The sequence below is a fragment of the Brassica napus genome, chromosome A10 (assembly GCF_020379485.1).
Source record: "Brassica napus cultivar Da-Ae chromosome A10, Da-Ae, whole genome shotgun sequence".
NCBI lineage: Eukaryota > Viridiplantae > Streptophyta > Magnoliopsida > Brassicales > Brassicaceae > Brassica > Brassica napus.
The window spans coordinates 1,457,233-1,471,238 of NC_063443.1; the positions used below are offsets into that span (position 1 = coordinate 1,457,233).

Below are 14,006 nucleotides of genomic sequence, written 5' to 3' on the forward strand. Positions count from 1 at the left end.
ATTATTATTTCCATGACATTATGTCTTGCGTGAAATATCTAGAGCGATTCTTTCGTATAGTAACATTTGTAAATTACATTATGAGGAAAACTATATATCCTAAACCTAGTTATGTTAGTAATTAACTTGTAAAATCGTATTCAAATACGCATATTAAGTAGTAGAAATTCTGCAAAAATCCATTTATTAATTTTATTGGCATTTGGACTAGAAAAACAAAATAAGACAAAAGTACCAACGAAAAGAGCTCGAGATTAGCAAGAGACAACCATTTTTAAGGCTAGTTAACAATATCATTCACTTAGTCGCTTGAGCCTTTTCAATTTTCCTGATGGCATCGGTAAGTTGCTTCTGAAGCTTGGGCCTAGATGGGGCTAAAACGATATCATTCCAAACTGAACCGGGCTTGCTTAATACGTTCGGATCCGTGTAAAGCTCGTTAATGGACTCTGCATCCGGGTTAAGATTGCTGACCCGTTTCAGACATTCAATCTCCTCTGGATCCACCAGAAGGTTACTATTTCCAGATTTCCATGCTATAAGCTGATCCATTAAATCCAAGTTAAAAAAAATGTGTTTGCATCCGTTAAGGTAAAAAGACAACGTTAATTTTTGATATATTCACTTTGACGTGTTTACCTGTGGAGGACCAGCAACAGCATTGGTGCAGTAAAGCCTGGCGTCATCAACAAGCTTACAATACTTTGGAAATGCATTAGCAAAATTCTTGTGTGATTGGAGCTGAGATCTCACTCTCACTGCTCTCTTCACCATTAGAGCTCTCCTGTCAAAGTACAAGCACAATAAATCCAATATGAATCGAATATATGGAGAATGTTTTATGAACATAAATTTTATCAAATTTGTTTTTTTTACCGTATGCCTCTTACTACGGCGAGATAAGCATCACAAATCACACCGACCAGCTCGATTCTATAAGGTTTCAAGTTTTGTTGTTTCCCATTTTGTTCTGTTTCTTGTCTCCAATATTCTTCGGTTGTTGTACCGTCTTCAGATACCTTGTAGCCTACGCCCATTCGATATCTATGTTTGTGGACGTTCCTAGCCATTGTGATCGTTTGTTCCAGGAATGGCGCCCATGCTAAGGTTCCATCCATTATCACATCACGTCCTTCGTTTAATGCTGTTACTAGTAAGGACGATGCAGCATCTGTAGATGATTGGTGAACCTATATATATAAAAGGAGCAATCAAAAATATGTAACATGTTAAAGAAAATGAACATAATATAAATATATAATGCATTCTAATCTCCCACGTTTGTTGTAGTTTACGTTTGTCATTGAACTATATGAGATTTTTAAATAATGAACGTACCAATTCAGCAGTTTGAAGCATGTCGTCGTGGTGACCTCTAGAACTAAGAGCTCTATAAATAACATCCGTCTCCTTAAACGCATCCGCTTCTATCACCACTGCGTCGCCCCCTGCCTCCGACCAAAACGGCCTATAAAAATATAATTTAGTTTGTATAACTACATGCATATAGATAAAATACAAGCACACGATTTTTTTTTATTAAACTTTACTCTTGGAGGATATCTTTGAGGACGGTGCTCTTTCCGGCGCCCATTCCGCCACCCATGAGGAGTAGAACGGGGCTACGTTTGTTGTGAGCCACCGGAGACATTACTTCCGTACAGTGTGGCTCACCGCTTCCACCGCTACTGCTGATGTTGATGGCTTTCATCTCTTCTACTAATGTTGAAAATACCCTTTTCACCTTTAGTTCTTTTGTTACTCTCTCGAACCTCTGTTTTCTGAATTAATTACATTAAACAAAAGTTATAAAACTAATGAATATACGATTTTTTTTATTAAAAATGGTCAATAAGTTCTACAATATATTTTTTTAATTGTTAATGATGATAATACATTTAAAATAAATAAGTTGGAATCATTACCACAGCAATGAAATTGTCACCTCAAAGGCAAACACTAGAAACGCGCGTGATGATTATGCAATTCATATATAGGTATATGCATTAGTCAATCAATGTATATATAATTAGCTGTGAGACCATATAATTAGAGTTATGGAACATGGCACAATCATCCAATCACCTTGTTGCTGCCATCACGAAATCCTTGAGTTTGGGTACTTTCTGATCCGACTCGTCGCTTAAAATCTGTCATTGTTATGGAGGGAGAAAATTAGATCAAAGACTGACGAGAAATGTTAGGATAATATTGACTATTCATACGCATTATTGGAGACTAGTAATGGTCTAACCAGGGGCGGTCCTGGGCACAGCGGACTGAAACACCGGCTTAGGGCCCCCAAATTTTTTTAAAAAATTTACATAAGAAGGGGCCCCTAAATTTGTAAAAAAAAATTTTTTTATAAAACCCTTACTAAATTGTTTTAGGCCCCCAGCATCTCAGGGACGGCCCTGGGTCTAACCTACTCCACTCAGCGAAATTTTGAATATTACCAGCAATTAAACAAATAAAGTACAACTTTGAATGATTCTATGATTTCGAAAAATCCCTATAAATCATGTTAATAATATAAGTAATTTAGCTAATACAATTGTATAAACACATAATCATTTTTTTTAAGAAATGAAAAGAAGTACCTGGGAGATGAGGTTGGAAGATTGAGTCCAGTTGAAAGAAAAATACGTGAGAATGCATCTTTCAAATTCTTCAAGTAGATGAATGTAGAGAGAATCAGTATCAGCTTCATTGACCAAATACTCATACACATTCTCATTATATCCTTTTGTTTTCATTAAATATGCATTTGCCAGTTTGCATAGTTGTGGGCATTCATCTGGATCCTCAATTCCTAGCTGCCTTGCTGCATTTTGCATATATGTTAACACTTATTAAAAATATACATATGCAACGCTTCTTATAGAAAGGATCAATATAACTGCTTAGTAAAATATTGAAATTTTACAGAAAAATTTACAAAAGGCCCCCCTTTTTGTGAAAGGTCTCTCTAGCATTTATGGAGAAAGTAGTACGTGTATGTAATTTATTAAAGCCCCCATCACCATAAGTTATAGACTTGGGTAAGAATTAGATATTTCAAGAATTCTAGTGTTTCACAAAAAAAAAAAAAGAATTCTAGTTAAATATTTCAAAGTATAACATAATATTAAAATAAAGAATATCTTAAATTTGAAAAACCATGCCAAAATCTTAAATGATAATGTTATATTATAAGCTTCGGTAGTATCAAAACTTCAATAAGCCCTCATCAATTCGGATTTGTACATATCCTTTCCATGTGCAGCGAATAGTAGTATCATTATTTATTTTTCATCTTCCCAATAAATACAATAATTTTCCTATTATTATAATCTCTTGGTCAATATCAATTCTATTTTCTTCTTCTTACTTGAAACTATTAGCAAATTTTGTTTTGGGTTAAAGATTAACAAAGTTCCTTCTTGAAAATGTAGCAGAGATGCATGAATACGTACCAACATAGTAAGAGAATCTCTCGAGATTTGATCGTCGACTTGAATCTTTCCTCCCGATCAAAGGGGCTATTTTCTGATCTTTATTCCCCATACAAACACCTTGATGAGTTCTCCTTCGGCGAAGGAAAGATTCTCCGGCAAAAGCAGCAGCGGCCGCGGCAAGGCCACCAAGAGAAGCAATGAGGAGATGGTTGAGACTAAGTGATTTACATCCACCACTAGAGACATCTCGCGTTCCTTCTATAGCAAACAAATTTAACAAACCAACAAGAGAGAGAAACTTAAAGAAGAATATATTTATTTATTATTTTCAAAGTGTTTGTATTTGTCTAGTGGTAAACGAAGGCAGATACAGGACAAGCATTACCTGAAGGATTAATCATTCTCGCAATCTTGGAATTGAAAAGTCTAAAATGCGTGTTTGGGATGAAGATTGAAACTGTGAGGGGACGCACTAACTCAACACACCATGACCACTGATTTATACTTTTTTAATCTTCTCATCTATGTGTCTTGACTTTTTCTTGGAGGATTTCTTTTTATAATGTAAATTTTGGATTTTCAATGTTTATTATTTTACAGTACGTAGTAATAATACTATACTAGTAGGTGTTTTGTCTGTGATGCAGACTTAAACATTTTCATAATTTTTGAAAAGTTATTTGTATACTATATTCATTATACTAAAATAAATATTAAAATAACTTTATATTATATTTTTAATTATATAATTAATTATATAATTAATTTTTTATTTGATTAATATTTAATTATATAATTTATGTTTTAACTTTTTAATAAAATACTTTTTCAGATAACAATACAATATATATATATATATATAAATTATCTCTTTTTTAATTATATTTTTAGATTTTGGATAATTCAATATTCTATTTTAATTATAATTAAGAATTTTATTTGATTAATATTTAGTTATATAATTCATGTTTTTAACTTTTTACTAAAAGACTTTTTCAGATAACAATACAATATATACTGAATTTATTTATTTTTAAAATTATATTTTCAGATTTTGGATAATTCTTACTATTATTAATTTTAATCAATTACCTAATCAAATAAATTAAAATTTCGTTTTTATTTTTTAATTTAGTTATATCTTTTATTCATTAAGAATATAAATGATATCTCTAACTTTTAAAGCGAGAACTCAATTCTAAAAATTTACTTTGCAAATAATAATATAAATTATTATTTAGAGCGCATTTTTCTTATGATATCATTAAAATTTTAAATGTTAACACCCGTTTTGTTAGGTATCTCACATCGAAAACGTGTTGTCAGTTGTAGCATTTCACTTACTTACAGTAACTTTAAATTTGGAATAGAATAAAGAAACTAGAATACTATTTACTCCATAATAAATTATCATGCAATTTTCGAGCTTTAGGCTCCGAATGTAGGACGGCACAAGGCGGTTACTTGCTATTTTACGTATACTTGCGACTTGACTTGCCTTATACGAGTAATGAAATTTTTGATTTGTACTTGCCTTGTTAAAAACGAGTACTTGCTATTTCAAGTACTTGATCAAAAATAAATTACTTGCAAGTTACTTGTCTTACTCTATTACTTATTATTTACGAGTATTTGTGAACTATTTACGAGTGTTTGGGAATATTTAAGAACTACTTACTAAATAATACTCTATTAAAAATAGACATAAAAATTTGTTTTGTTTATTCTATTTGAAAATTTAGTTATATGACTTGTTATTACATGTTACTTATTTAGAGAAGACATTTTTGTTATCGTGGAAATTATACAATGTTTATATCGAAATATGCATATATATTTTTTATTTGTCTCTTTAGGTGACTAGAAGACAACGATTATTTAAAAGTCAAGATGAATACGAAACAACTAACAAGTATAAAAAAAGTAATGAGTATTTGTGTCGAATCCTAAATACAAGTAAAAGAACAAATATAAACAAGTAACTAATAGATCATGTAACAAATAGCAAGTAGTAGGACAAGTAACAGGGCGTAACGAGTCAAGTACTAAAAATAATAGTGATACTTGATACTTGACTTGGTCTTGCAAATAATGAAAATTGTCGACTTGTTACTTGCTTTGACAACACCGAGTACTTGAATTTTCAAGACGGTTATGAGTCAAGTACCAAGTTTAAGGCGAATAACGAGTAATAATGCCCAGCCCTATCCGAATGGTGACTGCGGCTTGAGCGGTGCGGAACAAGCGGTTTAACTGCGGTGCGGTTCTAACAGTTATAAAAATGTATAATATATAGTATATGTAAAAAAATTTGTTACTGTTACCTGCAGGGCGGGATGGAACAATGGTCGCCATTCGAAGCCAGTTCTAAATTAATAGCTACATATTTTAATTTTATGATAAAGAATCGAATTCAATTCAGTATTTCATATCTATGCTAAGATCGTTGAAGCTTTACGAGACACCATTCAAAAGTTGTTAATTAACTTACGATTCTGGCATTATATAACGGGTTTATAAATGACTAAACAGTTTCTACGCATCGTGTAATTAATCGTACTTTATCCTACCGAGATAGCTATTGGATAGTAACACAAACAAACAAACAAACAAAAAGAAGAAAAAAATCATCTCAACCAATATTATTAACGACAACACTGATCCACCACCATATCTTTGTCCTTATCATGATTGTGTTTTCACCTTTTTCACCATTAGTCTGATCTTTAACTAAACTCGTGTTAATCGATCGCAAAGGCGAAGTTAGAAAATGTTGCCAGGGCAATAAAGACTATAAAGTGGTGTTAGTTACAAATGCACACGTTTATAGCAAAAGAATGCCAGTCTATTAAAGAAAAGAAAGATAACTATAGAAAGAGTATAATCCTAACCTGTTTTCATTTTTAACAAGAGTTAAAGTATGTCAAGATAAAAGAATGCTAGTTTGTCTATGTCAAAATTTAAAATCGTAAACGCTAGTAAAACGTGATTCATTCACTCACTAAGAGTCTGACTGGTTACAAGGTCAGTTACTACTAAATTAAACTAGTAAATACAAAAGATGATTAGATTTGGGTAATTATCCTGACAAATATAGTACGAGCAGAGGAGAAGAAAAAGGCATGATTAAGCACGAGTACGGTGATAATAGTTTAGAATTATATCAAACGTTTATGCTTAAAGTGTAGATATACAAACCATTTTAAACTTCTTCAACATAGCTTTTTCAGTATTACAAAGAGAATAAACCATAGTTTAATGTAATTAACACAAACTCACGATGAGATAAGACAAACCGATTCATATTTGTTTAAGGTGAGCAAGGTACTTAGTATGGCGACCTTGAGCAATAAGCTTACCATCCTTCTTCTTCCTCAGCTCAACACTCGCAACTGCTACAGCTTTACCCACACGCAGAGCCTTCGATTCAATCTCTATCTCTTCCTATAGACAAAAAAAAAAAAAACCACCAACCATATAACAATTAACATGAATTTGGTTAATCTCTTCCTCAATTCTGAAGAATACTTAAGAAATTACATCAAGGAAAGCAGAATCAAGGTAAGAAACATTGATCTCCACTGAGACTCCAGTGTGTGGAAGTCCCGTCGTGTGAATCACAGCAGATCCTATCAAGTCCACCAGAGTCGCCGTTGCTCCGCCGTGTAAGAAGTTGCCTGCGTTCTTTTTTTTTTCTCAACACCAAATTTTCCAAAATCAATTTCTCGAGAAATTGAAGAAATTAGGGTTTTTAAATTAGTTACCAGGAGATGAGGTTGGACTTTCATGGAGCAGACGATTCGTCCATGCTCGATGAAATCTACTTTAATTCCTTTCGCCACGAATCTCTCGATGAATCTCGGTGGTAGATTCGCCACTTCCGATTCCTTTTCCTTTTCCTTATCTCCTTCGAGATACTGCTTCACCGATTCTAGGTTCATGCTCTCACCGACTTTTTTTTTTTAATTCGCAGTTTTCTGATTCTAAAAGGCGCACATTTTTTTTTGTATTTTAATAACACAACATTATTGTTCTTTTTTGGCAACAGTGAAAAATGAAAACCAATTATTAGCAAGAAAGTTTTTTTTTTAAAAAGGCTAAGAAAAACTAAGTAGAGTAATGATCCAATAGTCACCTGGAGTTGAATGGTGAAAGTATGAAAAAATTCCTTACAACGCAAAAATTCTTCTACGTGTAGTGAATGCCGATCATTTTGTGGGTGTAGATACCATCTTCACCAATTAAAAACAGTCAGTTGCAAATACCACTTCTGAGAATATATAGGATTTTCATGTATTCTATACCCAGATCAACGCTTCACATTCTGCATATAAAGGTGAAAGACTCATACGGATATTTATGGTACTCATCGTGATATCAATAGTTTTTCCTTCCGATAAAATCATTCTTGATCTGTAAAAGAATCATGTTCCTTCCACACACCATCAATAAAACACCAAACAACACTATGTAAGATTTGATCTCCAGTAAAAGTATAAGAATCTCGAGTTGATGAGTCTTGATTTGAGCTTCAACCCATAAAATTCTTTCTATTTTCGCCTTGCGGAAAATATCTAAAAACATTTCTATTTTATTTTTGAAAATCTTATCATTACAGTTTTTCCAGATGTACCACAAAATCCAAGAGAAATAAGTTAGATCCGGTTCTTTTGATAACCTTCAGAACAAATAAGTTAGCAAGAAAGTTATTTTCTTAATTATTAGTATAAAACAGAAATCATTATGTTTATTCATATCACAATTGCAGGAAGTCAGGGAAAAAAATTGTCTATAGAAAACTATCATATATTAAAAAAAAAAAAAAAGTAAATTCATTTAAACGTGGAGAAGAGAAACTCTCTTTACACAAACTGTAATCGTAATTTTTTTTTCTTTTTTTTAGATAAAAAACATTACAAATCCCAAATTCATTTGCTTCATTTCCTCACAAGAGGCAGAGACTACCCATCAGTGGCCATTAGACGAAGGTCTGTACTCAGTGTATCCATTAATCCCAGGCGAAAAACTCGAATACGTGTGATGATGATATGTTGGTGTTGTATCTTCCAAGTTACTGTTCCTCATCGCTAGCAAAGACAAGTCCACGTTCCCCATTTGCCACTGCGTCGGCATCAAACCATCCCCACCGTATGCTCCGGATGCAGAGACACGCGGCATGTAATGGAATCCTTCTTCTCCGAAACTTCTGGACCTGCCACTAGACATAAACTCACCTGACATGCCTAAATCCGCACCACCACGGTAAGCGTATTGGCTGTTGAAAAGCTGCGGTTGTGAATTGTATATGTTTCCGTTAAACGCCATGTTGCTGCAGCTTTCGTCTTCGAGCAGGTCGTTGATGATGTCGAGGTGAGGGAACTCGTCGGTCATCAAGCTTTGTGGTTGTTGTTGTCGCGCAATCTCGACATCGATGTGGCTTATAGATCTGTTGCTAGTCACGGCTGGCGTGTAAGGGCTGTTCATGCCCATGTTTACAGAATTTGAACTCCTTCCTGCCCACATAAACGCATCTTGACTGAAAGGGAAGCTTGACTGATGAGATAATGTCGGTGTTTGTGAGTAAGATGATGATGGCAATGTGGTTGGGACAACTCCGTGAGAGCTTGTGTGGTGGATGAAACTAGATGTTGAACCAGGAGAGTTACCGACTATGGCGTGTTTATAGGACTGAGGAATGTAAGTCTGTTGGTTGTGTACCGAAGAGTCGGGACCTAGACGACCAGCTGAGCTAACCGACCGAGGAAGGGATGATGATGTTGACTGAACCGAAGAGGAGGCGATGATAGGGGCCGGTTGCATCGCAGGGATTATTGGAGCACTAGACGGCCTTGATATAGTTGTTGTTGTCGCAGATTGTTTTGGAGCAGAGATCTTTTGCACATCAGCTCTGGGACCAACAGTTTGCGACTGAATCTCTGAAGAAGGCCGCACTACTTGACTTGATGAAGGTGGTCCAGGAGCTGAGATTACCTTCCTATTTGGAACAGCGTCAACGCTCTTTTTCTCCGGCTTTGTCTGAGTTAATGGTGAAGGATTCTTGGCAGCACTTCTGGGAGAAGAAAGCACAGCAGCGCTTTTCACTTTAAGTCGATCCATGTCAACCGAGTTCACAATGATTTGAGCAACGTTGCGTTCCTGCAAAATAAATTTTAATTAATTACATCATCACCGCACTTCTGAGATCTTATCCAACATTAAAAGCATGAATGAGTGACCAACCTTCCCAACGGGACTACGATTCCGAGAGCTCTCTGGCTCCTGGATGCGGGAGACAACAACCCAATCGGATTCGGACGGAGAACTCTGACTCTTTGATTCTGTTCCAAGTGTTGAAGGTTGATTATCTGTTTCACTCGCTAAGCTCCGGGTATCAGATATCATTTTTACTTGGTGGTTCGTTCCTCTGCAAATCACAAGGTGACTAATTATAAGGAATCAGCACAGATAGAAGAAGTAAAGGGAGATGAAAACAAACTTACTTGTTTGGTGACTTCTGGTTTCTGAAATTCAAGGCATTCCCTTTGTACGACCCATTGTTAACCCCTGACCGGATAGAATCATTAGAACAAGTTGAGGAACTATCATCCACTGTGGACTGATTCTTTCTTTCTCCAATTCCATTGGGTGTGGATATGGAAATGTCACTCCCTCCTGATGGAGGAGGATAAGTTTCCAAGGTGTCGGTTTCCCAATGGACCGAGCTACTGTCCCCATCTTCTAAATCAGGGTGAAGAATGTCGACCGAACCATCCACAGAATCAGATACGTCGTCTGACACATCTCCTAGAATATCAGTCTTTTCAGCTGAGGATTGTGCTCTCTCTGTCACAGAATCCTTTTCTTCCTCATCATGTTGGTTCTCTTTTAGATCCTTTTCATGTGTTGCAACAGTCACCTTTTCTTCCTTCCTTTTGTCCTTCCCTTTATTTTTGTTCCGTTTCTGTTTCGCCTATGAATTTTCAAACAACCAAAGAAAGTCTCATCAACATCCAACAAGCAGGAGGAGCAAAATTAGATTTTAGTAACAGAAGAAAGAGTATCCCACTTGTTTCTTTTTAGATTTCTTCTCCCTCTCTGCTGCTCCTCTTTTGGCCCTCTGTTCGGTTTCTGCCAACCACGCTTCCTCTTCCTCGCGAATCAGTTCTTCCTGCCTTTTTAGCGCAATAGCTTCTTGATATGCAACCTCGATTTTGCTGCTGCAGTTCTCAGAGATCATATATAAGCACAGCAACGAAGAACAAAATGTAAGACCGTATAGAAACATATCGTGCATTGCTACCTGAAGATATGGGTAAGAACATATATCTCCACGGTTCGTCTACCCAACTCAGTTAAACGTCTCTCATCACGCTCAACGACTTCATTGTTGACCTCTTCTCCATCATTGGCATCCTAGTTTTGCACCCAAGAACACAAAAATCAATACAAGTAATTTTCTTTTCTAGTGGACAATGCAACACGTCCTCTGAAATGGATAATACAAACGACAAATTTACAAATAAAACAAATGCAGATACGATCACAGATAATGGAAATTCAGGCAACAAAAATCTATATATACAACCAGTGAAACCGACCTTTGTACGGTTTTGGGGACTTTTATCCTCATGTGTAGGCAATGGTTCTAGAGCAGCTCTCTCTAGGAGCAACAGCACATCATCAACTAATACGAACATATCTTTGTCCACACTAACAATCGGAGCTGGCAATTCTTTGGCATCTAACAAACTTGGCCTAGCTTTCTTGTTCTTAGCTTGGCCTTGAAGAGCCTTCAACCCACTATACAAGGAATCCATCACCAAAGTGGATGTAACTTCCTTTTCTATGAAAAAGTGTTTTACAACTCCTTTTAGTATAACGTCCATTTTCTCTCTAGACATCCGACGCCTACAGTTCTGGTCCATCCCTAACCAGAAAACACCGAAGCTGCAACAAAGAACGATATCCATTTCATTTTAGGCTAAATTGCTCAAAAATTTAGAGAGAAAGATATCACCATAAATATAAAAGTAAGGCAACTGTACTATACTAGATTGGTGTAAATTCTGGCCTTCAACAAGTGTGTGAATTAAGAAAAAAGACCACATCCTCTTTAAGGGATTATCCGCCTCTGCATCTCAAGTTCCTTGGCTAACAAGACTTTTACATCAAAGATAGTGGAGAGACACAGCAACCAAATAAAAATTTAAACTTGAAACTAAAGCAAATTTATATAGGACTCCAAACGCATAAGTGGAAAACAAGATGATTCTAAACATAGCAAGGTTTCCTCTGAAGAAAAGGAAACCACAGCTACTTCCTGTCCACTTGTCTTCACAAATGGCAATTAACTATGATCACATTTCCGGAATCTAGAGAGTTAAGAGTATAAGTTGCATTATGAAATACCTCGTCCATCTTGCCTTGTCCTCTATCAACCTCCCAAGCTTGCTTCTTTTCTCTTCCACAAAACGTCGGCAATGTTGCTCAACATTATTAAAATACACCCTAACCAGCTCTCTCCTATAACCGCAATGAAGGCAGCGAAAAGGTCGGTCCACCCTCTCCCTGCAAGGAACAGTTAAAGGGGAAGTATCCACAATTCATTAATCAGTGACACCAAAAATAAAGAATATCACATGTGTTTTTAATGGTAAGATTATCTCGTGCTCTAGATAGAGTCTTTGCATTACCTGATCACCTGAACTTGAGCCTCAATCGTAAGAGAGTCAGAATCATCTATGAACCCTTCATGTAACTTAGGCAACTCCATAAACTTTTTCCATCCCCAATCATGCTCTTTCTTCCAAAACCGGTGCAGCGTATCTGCACAAGGTGAGTTCAGTTGTCTGCATATTTAAAGGGGCAAGCTAGTTAAGACTCGGAAAAGTCACCTGAAAACTTGGATTTCTTTGAATCTTTATTCACCACAGCTATAGTGAACTGAGCGAAATGACTCCAGCCTGTTTCAAAAACAACAAAAGAACATACATGACCAGGTATCCAAAGAGAGAAACGGGGCCCATGCTGACCAGTGGACAGAACTACTAACCTGGAAGAAGTTTCTCATGGTTTGCAACACAGAGGAACAAGGAAAGATGATTGCAAACATCACATCCTTGTGGATAAATTAAAATATACCTGTCACGAAGAAGAAGAAGTAGGTAATAAAACAGAGCTTCAAAAACCCCGATCTCAAGTTTATATAGTGAGACAAAGTTTAAGAATGAGAAAGATTAAAAATATGCTAATGTACCATTTGTAGCCGCCAGCATCAAAAACACTGCTACGGAGCTCCCTTTTGTTGATTTCTGAGAATTTAGCTATCTTCCAAGTATGTTTCCCAAATAATTGAGAGGGTTTAAGGCCTAGGAAAAATAATAAACATTAAACAGCTGAAAACAGATAAAAGTATAAATAATAAGGTGGAAAACAAAACAAAGAAGGACAATACTATGAATGTGCCTAGTTTCTATAATTACATGATAGAACTCAATACAGAAACTAAACTCTTCAAGAAAAAAAACAGATAAAAGCCTCTAGCACGGTCATTTCCAACCAAACAATCATTTCAGCTGCATGCATTTGCTAAATCAAAGATGAAACCATGAATACAAATACATAATACACAGAAGAAGAGAACTGCACTGCGTCCATAGCGGGTTTTCAGATATGGTGCAAAACTTTTTCAAATAAACAATTTAGAAATGAAGACAATCATTTTAGGAAAGAAAAAGGCGCTACCGTAATCTTCTTCATCATCATCGGTGTCCCAGTAAGAGGGAGATGTTGATGGGGTCCCATTCTCCACTTGACCAGAAGACCTCCACAAGGAGAGTGCTTCTCCTCCTGATACACTGTGATGTCCATTTGAGCTCACTCCAGAAACTTCAGGAACAGTCTCTGCCATTCCCCCACTTATGATTTTATTTTTCCGTCAAAGCTCTCTTCTCTCTCCGTCAACTATAACGATTGGAAGCAAATAAATTAATCAAAACTAATTCGAAAACAAATAGCAATTGATTTGGATCCGAGCAATTCATTTCTCCATGAGCCACAACGAATCCATGGTTTGAATCAAAAGCCCGTAAACCCCAAATCAGATAATCGATTGGCAATAAACCCTAAATTAGAATCCAAAAACTTAATTTCTATCAACTACAATCTCCAATATCGGAAACCTAGTGAAATCAACGATCGGGGGGAATCAGAAACTCGCTCTCTCTCGGATTAGAGAGGGAAACATGGACTGTTGTTGTTATCGGAACCTTAAGGCAGCGCAAAATCAAAAACACGATATGGAAGGGGGGAAGGTGATCGTGTAGATCGATTCGAACCTGAGGTGGTGGAAGAAAGAGCAAAGCGAGAGGTTATTCGATTGTATTTTGGCAGCTCCAAGAGATATTCTACAGAAAAACAAAAAAGACGACGGAAGAAAGATAGAAAGAAAGAAAGAAAGAAAAGATAAATAGAGGAGAGAGAGAGAGAGAGAGAGAGGTCGCACGAAACAGCTCTTCAAGGGGAAAAATACACACAGAGGAAAATAACCCTTAAACTATAGTAATGTTT

General features: G+C 35.9%; 3 protein-coding genes across 6 annotated transcripts; all 3 read right to left on the bottom strand.

The window, feature by feature from the left end:
- Positions 1-167: 167 nt before the first annotated feature.
- LOC106370932 (calmodulin calcium-dependent NAD kinase) lies at positions 168-5,210 on the bottom strand. 2 transcript variants are annotated; one of them, XM_013810933.3, is made up of 9 exons: positions 3,823-5,210; positions 3,456-3,695; positions 2,601-2,824; positions 2,086-2,150; positions 1,551-1,781; positions 1,339-1,468; positions 877-1,190; positions 640-784; positions 168-543 (listed from the first exon to the last, which is right to left on the bottom strand). In XM_013810933.3, the coding sequence occupies exons 1-9, from the start codon at positions 3,836-3,838 to the stop codon at positions 298-300; spliced, it is 1,611 nt and encodes a 536-aa protein (XP_013666387.1). In that variant the 5' UTR covers positions 3,839-5,210; the 3' UTR covers positions 168-297. The 2 variants fall into 2 exon arrangements, with proteins under 2 accessions (XP_013666387.1, XP_013666388.1); XM_013810934.3 differs by having other exon boundaries at positions 3,456-3,692; positions 3,823-3,944.
- A 1,364-nt stretch (positions 5,211-6,574) lies between these two features.
- Positions 6,575-7,495, bottom strand: LOC106370084 (acyl-coenzyme A thioesterase 13). The gene is made up of 3 exons (XM_013810153.3): positions 7,202-7,495; positions 6,978-7,121; positions 6,575-6,881 (listed from the first exon to the last, which is right to left on the bottom strand). The coding sequence occupies exons 1-3, from the start codon at positions 7,376-7,378 to the stop codon at positions 6,738-6,740; spliced, it is 465 nt and encodes a 154-aa protein (XP_013665607.1). The 5' UTR covers positions 7,379-7,495; the 3' UTR covers positions 6,575-6,737.
- A 753-nt stretch (positions 7,496-8,248) lies between these two features.
- LOC106370931 (TNF receptor-associated factor homolog 1b) lies at positions 8,249-13,983 on the bottom strand. Of its 3 annotated transcripts, none has more exons than XM_013810932.3 (13): positions 13,775-13,983; positions 13,182-13,400; positions 12,694-12,805; positions 12,490-12,578; positions 12,332-12,400; positions 12,131-12,263; positions 11,847-12,005; positions 11,036-11,384; positions 10,738-10,850; positions 10,504-10,651; positions 9,938-10,407; positions 9,678-9,861; positions 8,249-9,593 (listed from the first exon to the last, which is right to left on the bottom strand). In XM_013810932.3, exons 2-13 carry the CDS (start codon positions 13,345-13,347, stop codon positions 8,406-8,408), a joined length of 3,180 nt encoding a protein of 1,059 aa, XP_013666386.2. In that variant the 5' UTR covers positions 13,348-13,400; positions 13,775-13,983; the 3' UTR covers positions 8,249-8,405. The 3 variants fall into 3 exon arrangements, with proteins under 3 accessions (XP_013666386.2, XP_013666385.2, XP_022548894.2); XM_013810931.3 differs by having other exon boundaries at positions 10,504-10,654; XM_022693173.2 differs by lacking the exons at positions 11,847-12,005; positions 12,131-12,263; positions 12,332-12,400; ... (2 more) ...; positions 13,182-13,400; positions 13,775-13,983 and adding an exon at positions 11,488-11,577 and having other exon boundaries at positions 10,504-10,654.
- Positions 13,984-14,006: the final 23 nt, after the last annotated feature.